Genomic DNA, 25,621 nt, shown 5'->3' with positions numbered 1-25,621 from the left:
AGCAGGCACCTTCTGACAGCATAGAAGGTGCCCCATTCTGTCTAACTGCTCTGACTTCCACTTCTAGGGCGTTCTCACCGCTTCCCAGGCTCCCAGCAGGTCAAGAGGAATGGGCTCAAAAGGGGGCTGACACAGGTCAGGTAGCCCACTGTCAGAATAACAGATTCTGAGAAAAGCTAGGGACCGATTAGTGTGCGGTTTTCCAAACTGTCCCTTAACAGGGTGGCATGTTTATTATGACTTGTCAGGAATAACAAGTCAGTGAACCCTGGGGAAAAACAAAGATTCAGCTCTCACTTGGTGCTGGGAGGATACTAATACTAATGGCTTTTAAAGGTTACAGGCTCAAGGGGCACCTGGGTGGCTCAGTCAGGTAAGCATCTGTCTTCAGATGCTGAGATCAGCTCAGGTCATGATCCCAGGGTCCTGGGATAAAGCCCTACATCAGGGCTCCCTGCTCAGCGGGAAGCCTGCTTCTCCCTCTCCTTCTGCCATTCCCAGCCCCCCTCCCCAACTTGTGCTCTGTCAAATAAAATGTTTAAGACTCAAATATTGCACATAACAGATTTAGCCCCAAAAGGAATTCCTGGTATTATAAAGGAATAGAACTGCGAATCCTCAGAACCTCAAAATCATACCTGGAAAACCAGCCTATTAAAAACAAACTTGCAATGTTACCAGAGGTCTAATTTAGGAAAAGGCCAGTTGGGCAGCCCTGGTGGCTCAGCGGTTAAGTGCTGCCTTCGGCCCAGGGCGTGATCCTGGAGACCCGGGATCGAGTCCCACATTGGGCTCCCTGCATGGAGCCTGCTTCTCCCTCTGCCTGTGTCTCTGCCTCTTTCTCTGTTTCTCATGAATAAATAAAAATCTTTAAAAAAAAAAAAAAAAAAGGAAAAGGCCAGTTACTGCAGGGCATCTGAAGTAAGAATTTCTCTTTTCTCTAAAATGTGATTTGGGTAATAACCTTTGAAGAGACTATTACTTAAGGTAAACTCATTTGATTACCACTAAGAAAATGCAGATGTCTGCATTTTATTTAGTGCATTTCCCTGCCAGAGGCTGTACAACCTCCCGCATCAGGTGTCCTGGAATCCTCTAAAAATCCGCTCTTTGCTTCTTAGATTCCGTCTCCAAAGTAAGTTTAGTGCATCAGGGCAAGAAATCCTGTCACACAAATAACTCATATTTGTTCCAGTTCACTTCTGGGTCTCTAAGAAGACTGCTTCAACCAGGGCTCTCAACATCTCCTTGCCCCTCACCCAGTTCTCCAACGCAATGTGAAACATGGCTGAGGAAGACCAGGCCAGGCCGAGTGGCCCCAGAGGCTTGAGGATGGAAGGTGAGCCAGGTAGCCAGGCCAGTCATTTCAGACATGTCCATCTAACACATACCAGAGTTATCCTCAAGATCAAATAGTACAAACATGGTGTCAATAGATGCCTTTGCATGAAAGTGATCCTTGAGTAAAAAAAAAAAAAAAGTCCTAATATAGAACTCAAAGATTTAGTTCAAGACCTGTAACTGAGGGATCCCTGGGTGGCTCAGCGGTTGAGCATCTCCCTTGGGCTCAGGGCATGATCCTGGAGTCCCGGGATCGAGTCCCACATCAGGCTCCCTGAGTGGAGCCTACTTCTCCCTCCGCCTGTGTCTCTGCCTCTCTCTGTCTCTCATGAATAAATAAATAAAATCTTTAAAAGATCTTTAAAATCTTTAAAAGACCTGTAACTGAGAGGACTGGCAACACCATTTATAGTTTTCTTGCTACTTGGTTCTCTGGCTACATAGGCCCTTCTTTCCTAAGGAGGAAAGAGTATCCACTGTCTGAAGATAAGCTTAGTAATGTATGCTCTCTGAACCAAATTGACGTCAACCCACAAAGTGCTTCTAGATCAAGATGAACCAGCTCAGGCTTTCTAAGATGGACTGTTAGCTGGTGGCACCCAAGCAGCCTGATTCCAGCACAGGCAGGGGTAGAGGGGAGGGGGTGCCTCTGGCTTCCCAAGTCACATAATCATCTACTCCATTCAGAACAAGATCGTCGAGATTCTCCAGAAGAGAGATCTGCTATTGCTGACAAAACTTCAACTTGCTCGAATATAGAACCGAAGAGATAGTGACAATCCCTGGGGATGAAGTACTGCTCTTCAGAAAATGGGATCTTAAGTTCTTGGATGCTCCACTTTGTTCCAGAAAGAATTTAAAGGGAAGCCTATCAGGCTGGTGACTACAGCTTTGCCAGGTAACACTTCTGATGTACAGCTCCCTGCCCCAGACCCTGGGCTGGCATCCTGGTGAGTGTTCCCAAAGAACCGCAAACCAGAAAGACCGCATTCCATACCACTCTGGGCTGAAAGCAGAGTGCACACCAGATAGGTACAGGTCAAGTGCCACAATAGATGCAAAAGAGGAATCCTTGCCCTCTGGCCCCTAACGTCCTAGAAGAGTCAAACTCTCCAGCCAACTTCGGTTTCCGAGCTTGTCCTATCTCACATGCTTGTTAGGAGTACTACATGAGATAACAAGGGAAAGCCTCCACACGCTAAGGATTACATATTAGTTTAATTGGATGAAGCATCTTTGTGGTTTTTCGCCCCACCCTACCCTTTTTCTTTTCCTTGAAACTGATGGCGTAACCTAAGACTTCCCAAAACCTGTATTTTTTTTTTTTTTTTTTTTTATGATAGTCATACAGAGAGAGAGAGAGAGAGAGGCAGAGACAGAGGCAGAGGGAGAAGCAGGCTCCATGCACAGGGAGCCCGGCGTGGGATTCGATCCCGGGTCTCCAGGATCGTGCCCTGGGCCAAAGGCAGGCGCCAAACCGCTGTGCCACCCAGGGATCCCCTCCAAAACCTGTTTGTAATAGGACTAGGTCATTTTGATAAAAATCAGGTTTTGGTAAGAAGTAGCAAACACACACAGGCCCATGGATTGCTCATGGAAATGGCTCCAATAGAGTCCAGCTCTCACATACAGCTTGAATCTTCCACATCTCCTATGAAAGAATACAAAGGCAAGGCCAATTAATCCTGAAACACCAATTCTCTAAAGCCCTAACCACAACGCCACACCCTTCTGTGACTCAATTCTTGGGTCACACAGGAAGGAGTTTTCTACTTCTCCTATTCAGGGGTTCTGACCTGGGAGCCTGGGAGAGAAAAACAGGAAGATTTGGTCTTTCTTCTCCCAATCTGAACATTACCACACCTGTTATATTAACATATCCTCACTACCAAGAATTTGATCATTAATAGGGAGGAACAAAAAACTTTATTCAAAGATTAAATTATTTAAACCAACCACAGTAATCCCTTAGGTCCCAGACCTCTGAACCATGCTTTGTTGGATATTAAAATAATGCCAACATCTCTCTCTAAAGTAACTAGAAGCCAGCCTTACTTGAAACAGTCATCATTATTAGCAACTCAGGTCCTGATTCAGAAACAAATAGGTTTCATAAAAGGGCAACAACTAGCTATTATCATCTACTTTTACACTTAGCTTAAATAAATTCATCAACTGGTAGCCTAATACCTTATAAGAGTTAAACAGTTTCACATATGACTATTACTATGAGTTATACATTCTCAAAAATCTGGAAATCAGCTGGCTTCTAAGGAGCAAATCATTTTGAGAGAGAAGAAATAGTGATCTGGGAAAATCCCACAGGTCATGATGAGAGTGAAGTTACAGGAACACTCATCAGGATGCTTATTCCTCTGTTCCTTCAGCAAAGGCCAACTGTGTGCCTGGTACTCTAGTAAGTCCTGGGGATATGGAGATGAGGTAGGGCTGCAGCTTTCAATGAGTGCACAGCCTGACAGGAAGACAGGCAGGGAAATCGAGGTGCAGTGCTTACCACTAGTGAAGGGAACGGGGAGGTGCTGACTCAGACCCAGGAAGAGCCAGGACTTATCAGACGGGGCAATATCTGAATCATGAAGGTATTAACCAGGATAAAAGCAGAAAAGGGAAAAGCTTACCAAGCAGAAGAGGCACATAATACCTTCAGCCCTACAGAACAATTTGCAATTCCCCTGAGCCCAGGGCTCCTGGGAGGACTGTGAAGAGAGGGGGAGGAGCACATCCTAAGCTGTAGGGAGCTACTAAGGTTTTCATGTCAGGAAGTGACAAATCAAATCTGCGCTGCAGGTCTAGTGCCCTTGGGGCCTGAGGAAAATGGTGGACTGGCCTCCACAAGGGGACTGAAAGATAAGGGCATAGGAGAGAAGCAACAGATTCCAGCAATACTTGGAGTGGGTGTGGAGACAAAGGCCTGCACACCAGCTTTCTGGCTCTGCTACCAGAGTTGAGAAAGATGCAGGGTAAGGGAGTGAAGATGATAAGTTCAATTCTGGATAGATGGCCTTGAGGTGTTAGAGACCATCTTGTTGAAAATACATGAAGGGGCGCCTGGGTAGCTCAGTGGGTTAAGCATCTGCCTTCAGCTCAGGTCATGATGTTAGGGTCCTGGATCCAGCCCCATATCGGGCTCCCTGCTCAGCAGGGAGTCTGCTTCTCCTTTTCCCTGTGCCCCAAACCCCTGCCCTGTGCTCTCTTGCCATCTCTCATAAATAAAATCTTCAAACAAACGTGGAAACCAGTAAATGGATCAATTCTAGGCAATGCTTAATAACAAATAACAGCCCTTCAGTAGAAATATATATACTGCCACCACCTTTGCAGAACTTCAAGAAGAAAAAAAAAAAAAAGCCTGAATCTGACCAAGGATCTATATCCAATTATCAATTTACAGGAAGTACAGAAGACAAAACAGGGTGCCTGAGTGGCTCAGTTGGTTAAGTGTCTGCCTTCAGCTCAGGTCATGATCCTGGGATCGAGGCCCAAATTGGGGTTCCCTGCTCAGCAGGGAGTCTGCTCTCCCCCCAACTTGTGTTCTCACTCTCTAATAAATAAAATCTTTTTTTTAAAAGTTATTTATTTGTGATAGAGAGAGAGAGAGGCAGAGACACAGGCAGAGGGAGAAGCAGGCTCCATGCACCAGGAGCCCGATGTGGAATTCGATCCCGGGTCTCCAGGATCGCGCCCTGGGCCAAAGGCAGGCGCCAAACCACTGCGCCACCCAGGGATCCCTCTAATAAGTAAAATCTTAAAAAAAAAAAGCACACACATCATAGGACACCATGGAGATATAACCTGCAAAATTCAGAGATTATACAAATGACCTAGTTTCCTCCACAAATACATGGCAAGAAAGAAAAACACAAAAATGAAGCAAGGAACCAGCAAGGATGTAAAAGATATCAATATAGAGCTCATTTGGATCCTGAGTAAAACAAACTGAAAAATAAGTGCAAAAAGCCTAAGTCAATTGAACAGTGTCAACATAAACTGGTGTAAGACAGAGACAAAATAAAAATAGACTGAATTTTCCCTGTTTAGAAGGGAAAAGACTTCTTGCTCCCTTCTGTTTGAGAATTCCCTTCTCTGTCCTTTTCAAATACATGTAAATACAACAAATAAACCTCTTGTCAATCTCCCAACCCAGGAATGTTTCCCTCAAGGACTAGAGATTAACAGACTAACTTCTATGGACACAGGGGATGGGCAGCTTGCTCCATATTGCAAAACTACCTCCTATCTTAGAATATGAGAAGTTGGTTTCCCCCCTGGTGGTTGTTCAAATTTCTATGATAAAGTTAAGATGAGCTTTATCTGACAAAAGTTACTGTCAAATCCTTTAACTGGAGGACTAGTTACTATTTATTATGATATACTATATACTATTTATTATCTTGAAAACACATAATGGGCTGTCCCTGCTTGGCTACTTAAAAGGACCAAATTGCTTTATTTTCACTATCTTTTAGTAGATTGCCTGATTTAATGCTTATTCAATAAATGGTTTTCTTTTTCTACTACTTTTGTGGAAAATTGCTCTCAATTGGGAGATTTTTTTTTTTTTTTTTTGTTATATTTCCCCAACCCTGGGCATTGGATATTAACTTCTTTTAGGTGTGATAATGGTACTGTGGTTAAATTTTAAAGAATTCTTTTTTTTTTTTTTTTTTTTAAGCAAGCTCCAAGCCCAACGTGGAGCCCAAGGCAAGGCTCAAACCCATGGCCCTGAGATCAAGACTCGAGCTTAGACCAAGAGTCAGACACTTGACTAACTGAGCCACCCAGGCAAATTTTAAAGAATTCTTATATTTTTAATATTTAAGTATTTGCAGACGAAACAATATGATATCTGTGATTTGCTTCAAAAAGTAGGGGCACCTGGGTGGCTCAGTTGGGAAATGTCCAACTTTTGATTTTGGCTCAGGTCATAATCTCAGGGTCACGAGATGGAGCCGTGGGTCAGGCCCTGCACTTAGTGGAGAGTCTGCTTTTCTTCCTCTCCCTCTGCCCCTCCCTCCTCCTCATGTGTTCTCTCTCTCTAAAATAAATCTTTAAAAAAAAAAAAAAAAAAGGCACAGAGTAGGGTGATTGCCATATATTGATAATTCACACCGGGTAACAGATACAACAAATTCACTCAGTCACAATATCTACTTTTGTTATGTTTTAACACTTTCATAATAAAGTCAAAAAGAACAAGAAGCCACCTGGGATACAGGTTTGGAGCTGAGTGAGAAAACCAGTGTTGGAGATAAAGCTTTGGAGGCATCAGTATACAGGTTACAGGAAACCCATAGGGATGGACAAAATGCCAATGAGATAATATTAGAGCAAGAGGATCAAGGGCAGAACCGTGAGGAACACTAGCACGTAACAGGTGGGTAGCAGAAGATCTAGCAAAGGAATCTGAAGAGCTAAAACCAGTAGAGCATGGGGTCTGTTTCGATGAGGAAAGAGTGGCTGACAGCACTGCGAGAAAGTAGGAGGTCTAAGACCTCAGCAAAACCAGTTTCATTGCAGTGATGGCCCAGGATGTCAGAATATAGCAAGTTGCAGCCTGCCAGGGCAGTGGAGAAGCCAGGACGGTGGTGGCTCTGAAGGGAAGCAACTAGACAACAGCTAGAAGGCTTCCTAAAGATAAGGGAGGATGGCAGGACTGTAAGATTTGCAATTAATTATTGAAGGGATGGGTTAGAAGTTGAGAAACCAGGGGAAGGAAGGGATAATTTTTAGAACAAGAAATTCAGAAGGCAGTAGAGATGGGATCTAGGGCACCAGGAGGTGGTGTGACCACTTGTTACCTGTCCAAGATCGGTTTCTCGCTTCTTCAGAGATGGCTGGGAGCATGACCTCTTAGAATGGAGACTAAACTCACCATTTTCCCTTGTCCCTATGTGTGGCCATGTGACCCATGGGCCACAGGATAAGCAGAAGTGTCCTGCGACTTCTTGGGAACTTGCCTTGAGGGAAAGCACAAGTCCTCCCTTTGCTTGCTTCTGTCCATCTTACAACCTGCTGCCAGGCACAAGGCCAACACCGTCTGGGACCATGAGATAGCGGCCTGGCCGGTCAACAGCAAGATAAGAATCTAGGTCTGAACTTTATTTTTTTTTTAAAGATTTATTTATTTATTTATGATAGATCTAGAGAAAGAGAGAGGCAGAGACACAGGCAGAGGGAGAAGCAGGCTCCATGCCAGGAGCCTGATGCAGGACTCGATCCCAGGACTCCAGGACCCCGCCCTGGGCCAAAGGCAGGCGCCAAACCGCTGAGCCACCCAGGGATCCCCCTAGGTCTGAACTTTAAAACACAGAGTGGCCAAACCAGCCCCGGACTTCTCTTAGATCCCTGTTATTTTGTGGTTTTGCCACATGCAGTTGTAGCTCCCTGATACAGGGAGGGCTAGATCCTTCATCCTCGGAGAGTGTGAAAGTCTTGGGTGATACAAACAACTGGGGGATGACAGGGAGAAGGGCTGCCAAAGGGGTTCCTGGCTGGGTGGGAGAACCAAGGCTGTGAGGATTACAGGGCGGGACCTGCAACAGCTGTCCCGGAAATGGGAGAGGCAAGGCCCTGGGGACACAGGACTTGGGAAGTAGGAGACCGTTCGCTTATGATGGTGCTACTCCAGCCGAGAAGGCCCCCACCTGGCATCAGTTGTATCCGGCAGGAAAGGAGATTCTCAACTACTACTGCTGACCATGGCACCTGCACTAAGTTCCTCAAGGTCTTCAGGACATTTTTGGTTTGTTCATTCTCAGCTTTTATTTATAGAGCAAAACAATGTGCTAAAAAAGTTGAAGTTTTTTTTTTTAAGTTGAAGTTTTTTTAAGCACATGGCGTTGTTATGTCTAAAGAAAAGCTACAACCTCATTTTTAAAAAAAAGATTTTATTTATTTATTCACGAGAGACACACAGAGAGAGGCAGAGATATAGGCTGAGGGAGAAGCAGGCTCCATACAGGGAGCCTGACGTGGGACTCGATCCCAGGTCTCCAGGATCATGCCCTGGGCTGAAGGCAGCGCCAAACAGCTGAGCCACCAGGACTGCCCTACAACCTCCTTCTTAATTCATATTATATTCTAACTTATTTAATTCTTCTTTAAATTGTGGTAAAATACACACAAAAATAACCACTTTGGGGGCACCTGGGTGGCTCTATAAGTGTCTGCCTTCAGCTCAGATCATGATCCCAGGATCTTGGGATGGAGCCCGGCATCTAGCTCCCTGCTCAGTAGGGAGCCTGCTTCTCCCTCCGCCATGTGTCCCTCCCCTTGCTTGCACTCTCTCTCAAGTGAATAAATAATCTTAAAAAAAAAAAAAAAAACTTTTATGTGGAATTAAGTACATTCACATAATTGTATAACCATAACTACCATCCACCTCCAGAATTCTTTTCATCTTGCAAAACCGAAATCCTGTACCCATTAAACAATAGTTCTTCATCCTCCCTTCCCCCAACCCCTGGCAATCACCATTCTGCTTTCTGTCCCTAGGAATTTTTTTTTTTTTTAAAGAATTTATTTATTCATGAGAGACAGAGAGAGTGAGGCAAAGACACAGGCAGAGGGAGAAGCAGGCCCCATGCAGGGAGCCCAATGTGGGACTCGATCCCGGGACTCCAGGATCATGCCCTGGGCTGAAGGTACGCGCTAAACCACTGAGCCACCCAGGGATCCCTGTCCCTAGGAATTTGATTACTCTAGGTCCCTCACAAGTGGAATTACAGTATCTGTCTTTTTGTGACTGGCTTATTTTCAGCATAATGTTCTCAAGATTCACCCAAAGCTGCAGCATATGTCAGAATTTTTCTTTTTTAAGGCTAATATTCTGTTGTGTGTTTGTATCATTTTGCTTATCCATCCATTCATTCATCAGTGAGCCCTTGGGTTGCTTCCGCTTTTTGGTTATTGTGTATAATGCTATGAACATGGGTGTTTTCTTCTAGGGACGCCTGGGTGGCTCAGGAGTTGAACCTCTGCCTTCGGATCAGGGCATAATCCCCAGACCCAGAATCAAGTCCTGCATTGGGGTCCCTGGGAGGAGACTGCTTCTCCCTCTGCCTATGTCTCTGCTTCTTTCTGTGTCTCTCGTGAATAAATAAATAAATAAATCTTAAAAATCAATCAATCAATCTCTTCTAGACCCTACTTTTAATTCTTTTGGGTATATGCCTGAACTGAAATTGCTGGATCATATGTTAACTATTTTCTATATTTTGAGGAACTGCCATATTGTTTTTGACAGCAGTTATATAATTTTACATTCCCACCAACAATGCACGAGGGTCCTAATATCTCCACATCCTCACCAAGTCTTGTTATTTTCTGGGAGATTTTTGGTCTTTCTTTCTATCATTCTTTTTTTTTTTTTTTTTTACCCAACCACCCTAATGAGTGTCATCATTTGTTTTTGACAAATTAAGAATGACATAGTAGTAAAAGCCTAGCACAATGTCCAGAACACAATCAATGAATCAAACAACTTTGAAATAAAAAGTGTAAATTAAATTCTTTGCGAATTTTTAAAAAAGATTTTATTTATTTATTCATGAGAGACACAGAGAGAGAGAGAGAGGCAGAGACACAGGCAGAGGGAGAAGCAGGCTCTATGCAGAGAGCCTGACCTGGGACTCGATCCCAGGTCTCCAGGACCACACCTGATCTCAAGGCGGTGCTAAACCGCTGAGCCACCCAGGCTGCCCATCTTTGCAATCTTTTTAAGAAGGAAAGATCAGTTATACTGAAATTTGCCAAATCCCAATAATGCCTTTAAGAGATTTACCTAGCCTCAGGTACATCAGTGATATATGCTTTTGTTGTGGCACATTACTATGCAAACTACTAATTACAGAACAACTTCATCACCTTTCAAAAAGAAACCAGCACCCATTGCCAGCCACTCCCCATTGCCTTCTCCCCACCAGTCCCTGAACTAATCTACTTTCTGTCTATGGATTTGCCTATTCTGGACATTTCATATAAATGGAATCATAGAATATGTAGCCTTTTGTGTCTTTCATTTGGTATAGTGCTTTCAAGTTTTATCCATGCTGTAGCATGAATTAGAAATTCATTTTTTATGGCTCAATAATATTCCACTTGTATGGATAGATCATATTTTTTTTATTAGATCTCCCACAAAAATACAGACTTCTAGCTTTTCTTGAAAAATTGAAGAGAAGTCCCTCCCTTTCCCACATAGTAATCACTGGCTAGAGCTCAGTAATGGCATTTTGTCACCTGGATGTTCCTGGCACCTGTCTCTGGGTCTTACCATTCCCTCTGCCTAAGGTGCTCCCAGATATGCATCTCATTTCTTTCTTCACTTGCCAAACATTCGCTCACATGACCCCTCCTTGCTGAAGCCCCCCCATCTATATATACAATCCTTGCTCTATCCCCAGTACTTGCTATACCCCATCCCTCGCTTTCATTTATTCTACAGTACTCACGTTACCACCTGACATACTGTAGGTTTTACTCAGGTCTGTTTCCAACCACCCTTCATTAGAATGAGAGCTCCAAGATAACAAGGATTTGTTTTGTTCACTATTGTATTTCCAATACCTAAACCTTAGCAGTGCTCAAATTTTTTGAATATAGAAATTAGTGGGAAAAGAAAAAAGAAATTAGTAAAAGAACTTGTTCTAGTTTTTTTAAATTTTTATTTATTTTTTATTCTTTTTTGGCAGTCAACATGCTTTATTTCCTGGGGCCCAGTGTTCTAGTTTTTAGTGACTAAAAAGCTGCTCCTAGAAAAAATAAACCTGAAAGTGATGGGTTGTTTTGTTTCGCTTTTTAAGATTTTATTTATTCATTTGACAGAGAACATAAGCACAAGCAGGGTTCTGGGATTATGACCTGCATCCAGACTCCCAGCTCAGGGCAGGAAGCTTGCATCTACCTGTCTCTGCCCCTCCCCCCACCACTCCTGCTCTCTAATAATAAAATCTTTAAAAAAATAAAAAGCTTTGATGCATACTTTATATTACATTTTAAGTTCAATGAGATTTAGCAAATGTATAGTCTTGTAACCCTATTATGATATGTGCTTAAGGTCTAGAACATTGAAAATGATTTAAGTCACAGAAATACATTAAAGTAGGTCTGTTTTACTACAGTCAGGCATGCCTAGAACTTTAAAATATCTTTAATTAAAACTTGAGGCTGGGCAGCCCGGGTGGCTCAGCGGTTTAGCACTGCCTTCAGCCCAGGGTGTGATCCTGGAGACCCAGGATCAAGTCCCACATCAGGCTTCCTGCATGGAGCCTGCTTCTCCCTCTGCTTGTGTCTCTGCCCCCCCCCCCCTCTCTCTCTCTCTGTGTTTCTCATGAATAAATAAATAAAAATCTTAAAAAAAAAAAAAAAAAACACTCGAGGCTGTTTTCAGAAGTCACATTAAGGAACGTGATGGTTGAAAAATCAAAGCACCAGAAGAACAGAGAGCCACTAAAACCCAAAGAGACTAAGATCTAGTCCTAAACTAACTAAAGGCCAAAGTATATTAACTTATAAGAAGACTGTGTCAAGTACTAGGGAAATAGCAAATAAAAGAACAAGAATTTGGGGATCCCTGGTTGGCTCAGCGGTTTGGTGCCTGCCTTGGGCCCAGGGCATAGTCCTGGAGTCCCGGGATGAAGTCCCAGGATCGAGTCCCACCATTGGGCTCCCTGCATGGAGCCTGCTTCTCCCTCTGCCTATGTCTCTGCCTCTCTCTCAGTGTGTCTCTCATGAATAAATAAAATCTTAAAAAAAAAAAAAGAGGGCCAATATCTGGGTTAAAGGCCACATTACCAGCAATAAGGCTTCAAAAGCCACACTGCAGGATGGTCCAGTAAAGATTCTATTGCTATCGCCTCCATTACTAGAGAAAGGTATTACATGTAGCTGGCATGGCTGACTCCATGACACTGGACAGAAGGCACTGCAGGCACTGTTACCACCCTGCCTATCACAGAATGAATTCTTTGCTGCCCTTTCTCAAATTTCAAGTCAGAGTTTAGGATGCATGCTTCTATTGGTGGAGCCCAGGTCAAGATCCCATAATTCTAGTTGCAATGAAAATATGACAGAATGTGGGTGGAGAGAAGTCTAAAGAGGTAGATGAAGGTCAAATTACAGAGGTCCCATTGGCTGAAGTCTAGAACATATAGCAGTAGTAGTTGAAGGACAAATGTCAAAATGTAAAACTACTGGGGCATCTGGGTGGCTCAGTGGTTGAGCATCTGCCTTTGGCTCAGGTTGTGATCCCAGAGTCCCTGGATCAAGTCCCACATTGGGCTTCTCCCTCTGCCTATGTCTCTGCTTCTCTGTGTCTCAAATAAATAAATAAAATCTTATTTTAAAAATGTAAAACTATAAAATGAAAGTGTATTACAAAAATGTATCTAGTACAAGTCTGAGATTTCATTAGTTATTATAGGTTCAGTCTATGTTTTAATAGTATGAAATTTTAATGCTAACTTAAAGAAATACAAAATGAATAATATGGCAAATTAGCAAAGACAGTATATGAATGACAAGACTGAGAAGCATGGATGCATGTATAAGAAAGCCATGGAAAGACATAGCAAAGGAGAAATGGTCTTAGAGAAAGCTCACTCTGGTGGCAGTGAAGATGTGAACCAAGAAAGGTAAGAATGGGATAAAAGATACCAATGGAAAAAAAAATACCAATGGAAAGTTATAGTCAAGTGTAAGTGGGATAGAACTATAGCAGCACCATTATGGTGAAGGACTCTAATGGGTGACAGCATGAAACAATGGGAAGACAGCAAGAGAAGTAGATTTGAGGGAGAAGATAATGAATTTTGTTTTGAACAGGTAGAGTTTGAGACATCTGTGAGACAAAGTTGGAGGAATATTTAAGGGTTGGGAAGAAGAGGAAGATCCCACAAGGGAGTCCAGGAAGGAATGGAGGGAAGAGACTCAAAAGAGTCTTTGCTAACAGTATTTCCAGAATAAAGTGGTCAGTTGTACAATAAAGAGGTCCAGCAAAATAAAGGTTGACAGATCAGTGGGCTTGCTCAAGGTAGTCTCCGTGGAACAGCAGGGTGGAAGCCAGGCTGAAGTATCACGATCATACAACTAAACTTACGAATGCTAATATTCTCTACCAGTCACCAAAAGCAAACACACACTCCTGAACTCACACATCAATCCATACCAAATGAACAATTTTCAGACTGCAGATGTTAAACTACCTCAGGCCCTCTATCAGTTCTTCCTGAAGCAGACTGGGGCTCAATCAAAGAGATTCCTATTCTGCCATCTGATGGCACACCAAATGGAACAGGAAGAGCAAATGTCTCTCTCATTGAGAGGAACCAGAGTAGCTCTCATGTGGCTTCCGACTCCAGGACTCTGGGCCTGGTCACAGTGGCAGTTAATTTAGATAGTTGCTTCAGTGGCTGGCACCTCTTTTCAGGACCACAGTTGAGTCAAATTACCTAATTACAATGATAAAGGCCTCAAACTGTTATTCTCTGTTTATAGCTATCTTCCCCCCCACCCCCACCCCAACACTCCACAACCTCTGAAGAAAAATGAGGCAAATAAGCACGGCTGTCAGCTACCCAGAATCGAAGCAGAGCCACTGCCTCTTCATCTCTCCCAGGCTCTCTGCACATACTCAGATAAGGGGTTACCTGAGAGAGGAAACACCGAGGGTCCTGACTAAACTCAGGGAAAAACCAAACCCAGACACTAAGTCAAATCCATTCATTCAAGAAACTGGAAGTTTGACCAATTCCATGGCAACATCAGCAGCCTGTGACATCAGAGCTGAAGGCAAGGAACAAAGGCATTTCTGAAAGTTACCTTTCCGTGGGTCTTCTCTCCCTTGAAATTTGACCCATGGTGCTTATTTGGAAGTGCCTAGTACTTTAGTACTGTTTCACAATAGAGCAATTGAAACTTCTCTTGGTACTTTTCTTCAACATATTTTTGGAGATTAGCCAAAACCACATGCCGCAAATCTGCTGAGTGTCACAATCTTATTAATATGCAATGAGATTCTATTTGGAGCTGCTGGTGATACTGGCCTACCAGTGAGCTACAGGATAAGGATATAAATTCTAAAACTACAAATATCTGAAAAATTTAAAGAGAAGACCAAATAAACTGCAGCTTCCCCATCACTTTAGGTTGAGAGTTTATAGAGGAGGTATTTGAGGGAGTAGTATTTAAGGGAGAAAGGGTTGGAGTGGAAAAATACTGCGAGCTAGGACAGGAAAGATCTACAAAGCATGAGTAAGGGAAGCTGCCACAAATGTGCCCCTCCCCCTCATTCAACAGCCTCAGCTGAATCTTATAAATGTGTCCTGTATAAGAGGCTGAAATTGAGTACCGAGCAGGCAATTCAAGCAAGGCCAGGCCCAGTTCATCAGATGGACTGCAGAGCTTTATCCAGTATTAAGAAATAGTGATTACCAGAGATTGTTGTCTTCGATGTAAAATGATGCCTTTTAAAAAGGCTGAATGCATACTGCTGACTTAAAGGGACAGTATCCTCAATTATAAGCAGGAACAGAAACTTCTTCCCATTAGGTAACTGATGACACAATAAAACTAAATTTTCATTTATCTTTCATCTCTGGTGGTGAATCTGGAGAGTTATTAAAATGATTAAGAGACCCTACTGTAATTATTTAACAGAGAAAAGTTTTAAGTATTCAGCCATAGACACCATACCTAGATGTAGTCAGAGGTATAAGACGTGTACCTCACTCAAGGTGGCTTTGGTGACTTCATTATTCCGGAGTTTTAGGAGGAAATGATCCACCTCTGGAATGGACTCAGTGATCAGCAGAGGAGATTTCAAAGCAAGAGTGGGGAGGGAATTTTTAATTCACCTACATTCCCCATTGCTATCTCCAGGACCTACAGCTTCCTTGCCTTTTGCACTTACACCTTCAGAAAAGATCTGTGAATTGTCCTAATATGAATGGAGGAAATGGCTTTAAACACCAGCTAGAAACAGTAAGGTTAAATAAATAACCTGAATCAATAACCGTTGAAATTTGGTGCCCTCTTACCAAAAGAAGGGTTCTCTATTACCATATGCATGGCATTTATCTTTGGGTCAGGTTCTGTAGGTTTATTTTATTTTATTTTATTTTATTTGGTTCTGTAGGTTTAGACAAGAATGAAACTTTACTGCAGTTCACCGGGGCGCTTGTGAAAATGCACACGTCTAAGTCTCACCACAGAGCCAATAAACCAGACTATTTCATGGAGGAGCCTAGGAACCTGTTTTTAACAAGTAATCCAAGTGATTTTCATAATCAGAGAAGTTTGAGAAACTGATCTAAGGCTCTGACTACAGTAATATAGAGTTATTCATCCTAAGGAGGAAAGGAAGGATATGAACAGAGGAAACTAGCTAGACTGATGAATCAGAAGCACTTCCTGACTGAGTTCAGAGAGCTAGAATTTGAGAGAGAAAGGCCGATGGAGCAGTTAGAGTTGGAGCTAGCTAGCATTCTTCACACTGCTTTGCTGTCACTAAGCTTGCTCCAGCTGCCGCCTCACTCCACCTCCTTGCCTTCCACAGTTACTCTATAGGTGACAAGACTTTGCCTGAAGACTCTCAGATCTTAAACAGCAGATGGAATCCAAAGGAGGATGAGAGGCTTCCCAAGTACAAACAGATAGTGTGCAGTCCCTGGATAGGAGATGAGACTCTGAACTGGTCTGTAAACGGCTATCACAGACATCTGAAAATCCAACCACTTACCCAAACTGGAGAGTCTTTTCATCAAGCCAGCTTCTCTTATGGCAGCAGGACCATATTCCACACCCTTTCTTTTCTGTCACATAAATTACACGGTTAGATGTGAGGGGAGAGGGTTAAAAACAAGACCACTTTATTTCACAAAAATACAGAAATCTGCTATTCTGTACCTAGTTCCCAAACAGATCCTTCTGGAAACCTGTGACAGCAAGCATCAGCCTTTCCTTTTATTATTTTCACCTGAGGTCGGTTCATTTCAAACACTCGCAGGAAGAAAGCCCGAAAAACAACAATTACCGGGATCGAACCAACCTCCAAGCCCGTGGCTGTGGGATGCACAAATGGAAGCCGAGACGGGGGGAGGGGTTGAGCCAGGTCTGGACCTAGAGAGCCCGGGCTCCCCGCGCAGGGAGCTCTGCACGGCTGCAGGTTGCATCCATTGAAGAGAACAAAACAGCCGCTCCCATCCTCCCGCCGCCGATTTCCCCGCCAATGCATGGTTTCTAAGAATGGACCCCGAAGCCTTCAATCTTCGGTCGCTCTCTGTGACCTCTTCCCTCTCGACTTTGCACCAGGCACTCGGGCTGGTTGCTGCCCCTCCAGCCCCTCCCTGAGATCCCGTCCCCCCTTCTCCCCCAGCACCCCAGGCGGGACCCACCACTTCCTCCCTCCTCCGGGGGAGGCCGCAGAACCCCGGCAGCCCGCGGCCGCCTGCCCGCCGCGCGAGCACGACGCCCCCCTCCTCCTTCCACACCTACCAGGGAAAACCCCACGTGCTCTCCCGGAGCCCAGCTGTGGGAACTCACCGCCTCATCCCCTCTCCGTCCTCCCCGTCCGTCCCCCACCCCCGCTTCCCCCAGGTTCTACCCCACGGTGCCAGGTCCAGGTTCCCACCTGTCCCTGCGAGAACGGGGCCCCGATCACAGCCACCGAGTGAACGGACTTCGTCAGGACGGAGTGCACTCGCGTCCGCAGGAGACGCGACAGGCTGCTTCCCAGCGACATGACCGGCAGCGCGGCAGCGAGCGGAGCGAGGAGCGCCTCGGTGCGGCCCGGCGCCTCGCTCACCTACCCCGGCGCCCGCGGCTCCGCCCCGCCCTGTGACGTCACCGCCCGGCCCCGCCCCAACCGGCCCCCGACACACCTTCCCGCAGACCCCGCCCACCGCTCCTGGCGTGGACACGCCCTCGCTGACGTCACCCCGCCCCAGCCCGAGCTCTCCCTCCGCCGACGAGCCCTGCAGCCGACGCCGCGAGGCTAGTGTCCGAGTCTGGCCAATAAGGGCGCGGTCGCCGACAGGTGAGTCGGTGGCGGGGAGCGAGCCGCGCAGGTGAAGTTAGCGCCTTCGGCGGAACGCGGGAGCCAGCTCGCAGCCCTGCAGATCGCGACTCTCCTACGGTGCACGCCCGGCGGACGCCAACCCTAGGGGCTGCCCGGCTGGCTGCGCCGCTGGGAGCCCCTTCAGTGCCTGCCGAGGCGAAGCCCCGTCCGCCTGCTCTATTCCATCAAAACTGTGGGTGCAAAGAACACGCTTATCCATCTTTGGGCGTTGAAGGCTAGGAGGTCAAACAAGAGCTCTCCGGGCTGGGCATGTTAGGATCTTACGAAACGATCCCCTTCCAGGTGTTTTCACTTCTTTACCTGAATAACGGGAGCACTGGTTATTAAAAACCAAACTTAGCAACATATCTGGACTATTCTTAAAATTTGGAGAGATTGAAGAGCTGAAAGTAACTACTTAAAGTTTTTATAATAATATTTTGATAATAATGATGAAATCTCCAAGAACGTTTAGCCCTCTAACAATTCCATAAATCTGGGGGCAGCTTGGGTGGCTCGGCGGTTTAGCGCCACCTTCAGCCCAAGGCGTGGTCCTGGGGATGCGGGATCGAGTCCCCACATCGGGCCTGCTTCTCCCTCTGCCTGCGTCTCTGTTTCTCATGAATAAGTAAAATCTAAGAAACAAACAAACAAAAAACCCATAAATCTGGGACAGTTTTAAAGAGGAGGAAACAAAATGAGAGAATATAACTTTCCCAAAGTCACATAGCCTGTAAGTGACAGAGTTGTGTGACTCCAGACTCCCAAGTTCTTATCCATGGTGGGCTTGTAGGAATTTGGACGTTAGTCGTACCAAGACACATTTTTACATAAACAACAGAAAATTATCTCACCTGATGCCATCTTACATGCTGCTCTCCAAAATATTTCAGAGGTCTCCATGGCAACATCACAACTCCAAGGAGCTTTAGGATCCTAAGGCGGTTTATTTTTAGAGGATAAATTTTATACCTGTCTCCCCCTGCTGGTTTAACAAAGACATGTCCTGAAGCTTTAGCAAAATAAGAATATTCCTGTAAGGCAGTAGTTCTAAAAGTGTGATCCTCCCGCTAGCACCATCAGCCTTTGCATACTTGTCAAATGGAAGTCACTGACTCAGTAACTCTGAGAGCGGAGCACCAGCAACCTAAATTTTTTTTTTTTTTTTAATTTATGATAGTCACAGAGAGAGAGAGAGGGGCAGAGACACAGGCAGAGAGAGAAGCAGGCTCCATGCACCGGGAGCCCGACGTGGGATTCGATCCCGGGTCTCCAGGATCGCACCCTGGGCCAAAGGCAGGCGCTAAACCGCTGCGCCACCCAGGGATCCCAGCAACCTAAATTTTAACAATGTCTCCAGGGTCAGAGCTGTAGGGAGTGGTATGGGTGTGGCCAGGGATTCAGGGTCACTGATACTGTCACACTTGTTCAGATCCTTGGGATTAATTTGGTACCTTTTTCCTATTCACCACATCCCCTTGACTGTTTTCTGACATTGATTCAGGCTCTCCTGGACTACTGCAAAACCTGTTTCTTAAAAAAAAAAAAGAAAAGAAAAGAAAAGAAAGAAAAAAAAAGAAACCTGTTTCTTGAGCACCTACTGTGGGTCACCAGACTGACCTTTCTAAAGTACTACATTAATCTTGCATGCATTTCAGTGGCTTTCCATTACCTATAGTTTAGTTAGAAATGAATTACCAGCTCCACATCATTAGGGTCCAAGAAGGGGACAGTAGATTGTTATATTACTATTATCCTTTAAAATTCTAATTATTATTACATTTATATGTGGGAGATATTTTAGAATTCATTTTTTAAACCCTGAAAAACAAGTGGTCTGCTTTTGTTTTCAAAATAGGCATTTATGGGATGTCTGGGTGGCTCAGCAGTTGAGCAGCTGCCTTTGGCTCAGGGCATGATCCTGGGGTCTGGGATTGAGTCCTGCATTGGGCTCCTTGTGGGGAGCCTGCTTCTCCCTCTGCCTGTGTCTCTGCCTCTCACTCTCTCTCTCTCTCTCATGAATAAATAAAATCTTTTTTTAAAAAGTCATTTATTTTCTTTTTTAAAGTCATTTATTTTCAAAATAAGTTATTAAAGATAATATTCTAAAGTTATAAAAGTCATAGAAAAATGAGTTTAAGTTTTAGAAATGTACTTTAAAATTTATGTTCTGGGGCACCTGGATGGCTCAGCGGTTGTCTGCCTTTGGCTCAGGTGGTGATCCCGGGGTTCCAGGATCGAGTCCCACGTCGGGCTCCCTGCGAGGAGCCTGCTTCTCCCTCTGCATATATCTCTGCCTCTCTCTCTGTCTCTCATGAATAGATAAAATCTTTTATAAATAAATAAATAAAACTTATGTTCTGCTATAGCATAAGTCTAGACCCTTCCTCAGATCCAAAACAAGTTGTTTTGCTTCTCTTCTTCCTTTATTGAAGGACCTCGATATTCAACCTCTTTAATTCAGTGGCTGCCAACACACACTCTATCCTTGATAGGTTGCTGGCAGTGTTTATGTACTTGGGGAGTGGGGTGGGGGAGCCAACAGAGTAGGTAAGACCTGATCATGGTGTTTGCCAATTTCTATAGTGCATATGCCCTCAAGCACCATTGTGATGTTACTGATCATGGAGCTGGGAAAAGGTGCTCATCATATAGCATTTCCATCATACAGATATGATCAATATAAATAACCTCAAATAATAGCAAGATGTGGTAAAATAATTAGGCAATGACAAGTTTTGAATGTATATTATCTTTGTTTTTAATACAATTTACTTGTAAGTGTATATAATTTTATTTCTAATAATGACAGTATTTAACAACTGATTCAAAATACTCTTGAAAATTTATTTTTTTAAAAGATTTTATTTATTCATGAGACACAGAGAAAGGGGCAGAGACACAGGCAGAGGGAGAAACAGGCTCTATGGAGGAAGCCCAACATGGGACTCGATCCTGGGTCTCCAGGATCACACCCTCAGCCAGAGGCAGCGCTAAACCGCTGAGCCACCCGGGCTGCCCTACTCTTGAAAATTTAATGATAGGGTCTTGCAGGTAGCAAGCATAGCTCCAGTATGTCACCAGCATACCACTGTTTACTAAAAATCCAAGGGAACTCAGAAAAGACTAAATTAGAAATTCTCAAGGGCCAGGATCATAACTCTTTCTGCTCATCATTTTATCCCTTCCTGAATACAGTGCTTGGTACAAAACAGGGGCTTGGCAAGTAATAAACCTTCCAGATTTTTATGAAATCCTTATTCATGAGCCTTGATCTATGGCTCTGATATAGGATGGAAGTCTCCAAAGATTCCTTTCTGGACTTCTACATTTACATCCTAAAGAACTGAGCTCACCAACCACACCTTTAGACTCTAAAATTTGTAATCTTAGGGATCCCTGGGTGGCGCAGTGGTTTGGTGCCTGCCTTTGGCCCAGGGCACAATCCTGGAGACCTGGGATCGAATCCCATGTTGGGCTCCCGGTGCATGGAGCCTGCTTCTCCCTCTGCCTATGTCTCTGCCTCTCTCTCTATCATAAAAAAAATAAAATTTGTAGTCTCTCTTTTATTAAAAAAATGTATTTGTTCATTTATTGCCAATACTTACTGAGCAGTTAGTGTTGTGCAAAGCACTGTTCTATGTGCTGTTCATAGAGATGAAGACAGATGATAGCTCATCGCTCCCAGTGCTTACACTCTAGTGGGGAAAACAGTCAAGTAATTAAATAATTTCAGATAGTAGTAAATGCTATGGAGAAAATAAAGCAGGGATATGGGACATGAGGTGCTGTTTTAGAAAGGAGTACCAGGAAGACCTCTCCAAACTAACCTTTGAGACAGAAACCTGAATGATGAGAAAGAGCTGGTCATAACAAGTTCTGGGAGTAGAGCCTTCTAGGGTTACAGGGACAGCAAGACCCAAAGCCATAAAGTTGAAATATGCTTGTGGGTCAGAAGAACAAGAATGCCTGTGTAGCCCAAAAAATGTGTAGCCCAAATGGGGGTTTAGTTAATTGAATCAGATTGTTAGGCTGTGGGGACAGATCTCAAGAGGCAGAATTGAAGAGCATGAACTTTAGAGGAAGATTTTTTTTTTTTTTTTTTTTACACAAAGGCAGAGGGTTAAATGTTCTGAATCTGTGCTAAGGAGTTGGGAAAATTCAGTCTCTTCTTTCTTGTTTTGCTTTTCTATCCCAGGTCTGGGAGAATTAACATAATAACCCTAGGATACTGTTAAGGTAAGGAAGCAGAGGATGAGTTCTATAGAGGGTAAAATAGTCTGTTTAGCAAGCAGTAGAGACTCCTGGTTTCAGTAGGAAGGCTGGATAGAGGGGAATAAAGAAAGGGAATAACTGTAAGGGACTGATTTCATTGCCTGCCCAACCCACAGTCTGGTCTGGAGGCAGCCACCTGAGCCCCTTATATACTCACCACCCCCAACACCACCACAAACAGAGGGATTTTCATTTTGAGCCTTGATCAGTGATAGGGACGTGAAAGCAGAAATATGGTTGCCATCAACGTATAAATGAAACTTAGGTATGAAACCTCTTTCAGCATCAGTGGAGGCTGAGGCTACAAGGATGTCTGAACACTGTTTTCTTTGCTGAGGCTCCAAGCTGAAAACAAGTCTTAAGCCCTCTGTGCCTGAATGTTGTATTTGGGACGTTTTATAACCAAACTGACATGAATTCTCTCCTTGGTGAGTCACAGATAGAGACTACACTAGGTGGAGTTGTCACACAAAGGAAACTTTATTTGCAACAAAATAAGGAGATCATGGGGAATGACTTCCAAACTGGGAACTCCCAAGTTGGGATGAGTGGTTTCTTTGATTTGGGGTTAGGATGAATATTCAGAAAGTGGAGCTTTGTCATTGGGGCTAAGATTGCACAGGTATTCTGTGTTGTTAATGAAACTGGTGCTCCTCCGTGGGCAGAGACTTTAACGTTATAATGAGGTAGAGGTAACTGTCAGACACTCCGTGGTCCATCTGCTCTGGTGTGAGTCAGTGGTCAGTCTCAAACTGGTGGGTCTATGGAGCATTTCCTGTTGTTTGCCTCTAAAAGATAAAGTTAACATTCTTGTGGTTCCCATGAAAAAGGTGGGTGTCAAGAAGAAGGAGGGGGAGGAGAAGGAAAAGTGCAGGAAGAGGAAGAAGAAGAGAAAGAGGAAGGAGAAGAAGAGGAATAGGAAGAAGGAAGGGCAGCCCTGGTGGCCCAGTGGTTTAGCACCACCTTCAGTCCAGGGTGTGATCCTGGAGACCCGGGATCAAGTCCCACATCGGGCTTCCTGCATGGAGCCTGCTTCTCCCTCTGCCTCTCTCTCTCTCTCTCTCTCTGTCTCTCATGAATAAATAAAATCTTAAAAAAAAAAGAATTAAAAAAATGAATTTAAAAAAAGGAAGAAGAAGGAAAAGTGGAGGAAGAAGAGGAAGAAGAAGGGTGTTTGTAGGGGTCTTGCTGGTGACAGTTTAACCTCTTAACCCTATGAGGTGTGGTTTCATTTTCTCCCCTCTCCCTATCTCTTTTCCTTCACTTAATTTCTTCTCATCGTTCAGGTTTCAGTGTCAAAGTCCCTTCTCTGAAGAAGTCTTTCCAGACCTCCAAAGTTGAATTAGACATAATCATAGAATTTGCTAAGGTTAATGAATACTATATGCTAGATACCCACTCACACTTCACAATTGTTATTTAATCCCCACCACAAGGCACTGAGATAGGCAAACTATCATCTCCATTTCATATATGGGAAGCAAGGCCTGCAAAGGCTAACAAATTTACCAGAATTCACACAGTAATTGGCCAAAAGCAGCATCCCAAACTGAGACAGATCAAGGGTATTAAATACCCCTGCATGGTTTACTTAATCCTCTGAATTATAATTGTATATTTAAAGGACTATCTCTTTCTCCTTGAGAGCAGCTCCTTTGAGAGCAGGAATGGTGTCTTACCTACTCACTGTCATTTCACACAGTGCCTAACATGAGAAGCGTTCGATAAATTTTTATTCAATGACTAGATATTAAATGGCATATGAAAGTGTTTTTTAAAAAAGATTTACTTATTTGAAAGAGAGTGCTCACATATGGGGGGAAGGACAGAGGAAGAGAATCTTCAAGCAGATTCCCTGCTGAGTGCAGAGCAGGGGTCCATCAAGGCTCTATTTCATGACCCTGAGATCATGACCTGAATGGAAAGCAAGAGTCTGAGCCACTCAGGTGCCCCTGACAGTGCCTTTTAAAATAAGTCATACCTCTTTATGTTATGAAAGTTCTGATGATGGTATTACCACTCTTATATGGCCCACAGAAGATTTTTATGGAATTAGCATTTGAGTTGAGCCTTAAGGATTTTCCAGAAGGAATCTGTAGGGTGTTTAGGGAATGGTGAAAATACCGTCAGCTACAGGCATGAACTTGAGTGATGGATGTAGAGGTAGAGAGTCAATAAATAGTTGAGAGCCCATTTGTCAGGCAATGTTCTATGAGCTAGTGATAGAGTGATAAGTTGAGTCCAACTGTCTCCTGGGGAGAGAGCACCTATAGGTACTATTATGTGTGAAAAACAAAACAAGGTAATGTGGTAGAGGTATGTATGAGAACTGCATTAACTAGTGCAGTCAGAGGAATGAGAGACAGATGCTGAAAGTACTGTGCAGGTGCAGTAAATAGTACTTAGCTATAGATTAGGGAGGGAACCAGAAAAGGGAGACATGTAAAGCCTAAATGAAGAGGAAAATTATGGTACTGGAGTAATGATTCTGAAGGATTAATAACCATCAAAGGAGTATGAAAATTACTTGAAACAGAAAATACCTGATCAGCACCCAAAGAAATAAATAATAAAGCAAGAAACATAAGGAGAGCCTCCTGAATATACAGCTGCCATGGTACTCCATCCTTCACCCCACCAAGGGAGTTTCCTGATTGGGAAAGACAGTCATAAAAAGTGTGAACTCAGCTGCCCAGTAGCTTCAAAAAGCCCAACAGAACTTCTCACACTTTTAAAAAAAGATTTTATTTATTTATTCATGAGCGACACAGAGAGAGACAGAGACAGAGGGAGAAGCAGGCTCCTTGCGGGGAGCCCTATGTGGGACTCAATGTTGGGACTCCAAGATCATACCCTAGGCCAAAGGCAAGGGCTAAACCACTGAGCCCCCCAGGCTGCCCAACTTCTCACACTTTTAAGTATGAAGTCTTAATCCCCCTTGTCTTAGATGTTGGTTATAGCTTTATCTCTGGCTAACCAGTAACTCAATACTGAACAGCTCTCCTTTTTCCAGTTAATACATCTATTGTCAGGTAATTTCCAGGTAATTCACGTTCAACCATGTGAATCTGAGAGGAAAAGATTTCCTCTCAATAGTTCTCAACCCTGGCAGCTGTTAAAAATAACCTAGGCAGGGACGCCTGGGTGGCTCAGTGGTTGAGCATCTGCTTTGGGCTCAGGTGGTGATCCTGCAGTCCCGGGATCGAGTCCCACATCGGGCTTCCTGCATGGAGCCTGCTTCTCCCTCTGCCTGTGTCTCTGCCTTTCTCTCTGTATCTCTCACGAATAAAAAAAAAAAAAAAAAATCTAGGCAGCTTCCAAAAAATGCTCTTGTTCATAACCTCCCTGCTCCCTACCCATTCTTACTCAATTACCAATTATTACCAAGTAACCAAGTTGTTTGTTTGTTTTTTTTAAAGATTTTATTTATTTATTCATGAGAGACACACAAAGAGAGGCAGAGACATAGGCTGAGGGAGAATCAGGCTCACCTCGGGGAACCCAATGCGGGACTCCATCCCAGACCTCTGGGATCATGCCCTGAGCCAAAGGCAGATGTTCAACCACTGAGCCACTCAGGTTCCCCCCCAAGTAACCAAGTTCTTAAGAACTCTTCAGATGTTCCTAAGAGGTCAGGGTAGAGAATCCAGTATTAAGTGTTATATCTTTCAAATTTTCAGTGTGTCTCAAGTTTTAATGTACAAGCAAATCACCTGAAGTTTTTGTTAAAACTCAGATTCTGATGCTGTAGGTCTGGGGTGAGACCCAAGAATCCGCATTTCGAATGAGCTCCTAGGTGATGCCAATGCTGCTGGTCTTCCTACCACACTTTGAATAGCAAGGTTTTTTTCAACCAAGGTCTGTTCACATTTCAAGTTTTCAGAAACATTTTTACCTAAGGGTAACTTATTACCAAGGCCTCACAGTTGT

The 25,621-nt window shown here is 43.9% G+C and overlaps 1 protein-coding gene across 4 annotated transcripts in view; it reads right to left on the bottom strand.

Moving 5' to 3' along the window:
- ARG2 (arginase 2) overlaps positions 1-17,151 on the bottom strand; it is a 31,465-nt gene extending 14,314 nt beyond the window's left edge. For 2 of the 4 annotated variants that reach the window (XM_077909726.1, XM_077909727.1), the window contains exons 1-2: positions 16,991-17,151; positions 16,100-16,172 (exon numbers count right to left, since the gene is read on the bottom strand). In XM_077909726.1, the coding sequence (XP_077765852.1) occupies positions 16,100-16,172; positions 16,991-17,101 (184 nt within the window). In that variant the 5' untranslated portion in view covers positions 17,102-17,151. Of the gene's footprint in view, positions 1-16,099; positions 16,173-16,408; positions 16,610-16,990 lie in introns of those variants that run through there. The other 2 variants (XM_077909724.1, XM_077909725.1) reach the window with 1 other exon arrangement.
- Between the last annotated feature and the right edge of the window lie 8,470 nt (positions 17,152-25,621).

This window comes from Canis aureus, chromosome 9 (assembly GCF_053574225.1).
Source record: "Canis aureus isolate CA01 chromosome 9, VMU_Caureus_v.1.0, whole genome shotgun sequence".
Classification (NCBI taxonomy): domain Eukaryota; kingdom Metazoa; phylum Chordata; class Mammalia; order Carnivora; family Canidae; genus Canis; species Canis aureus.
The sequence above is the reverse complement of the archived record's forward strand: the minus strand, read 5'-3'. Positions and strand labels throughout refer to the sequence as shown.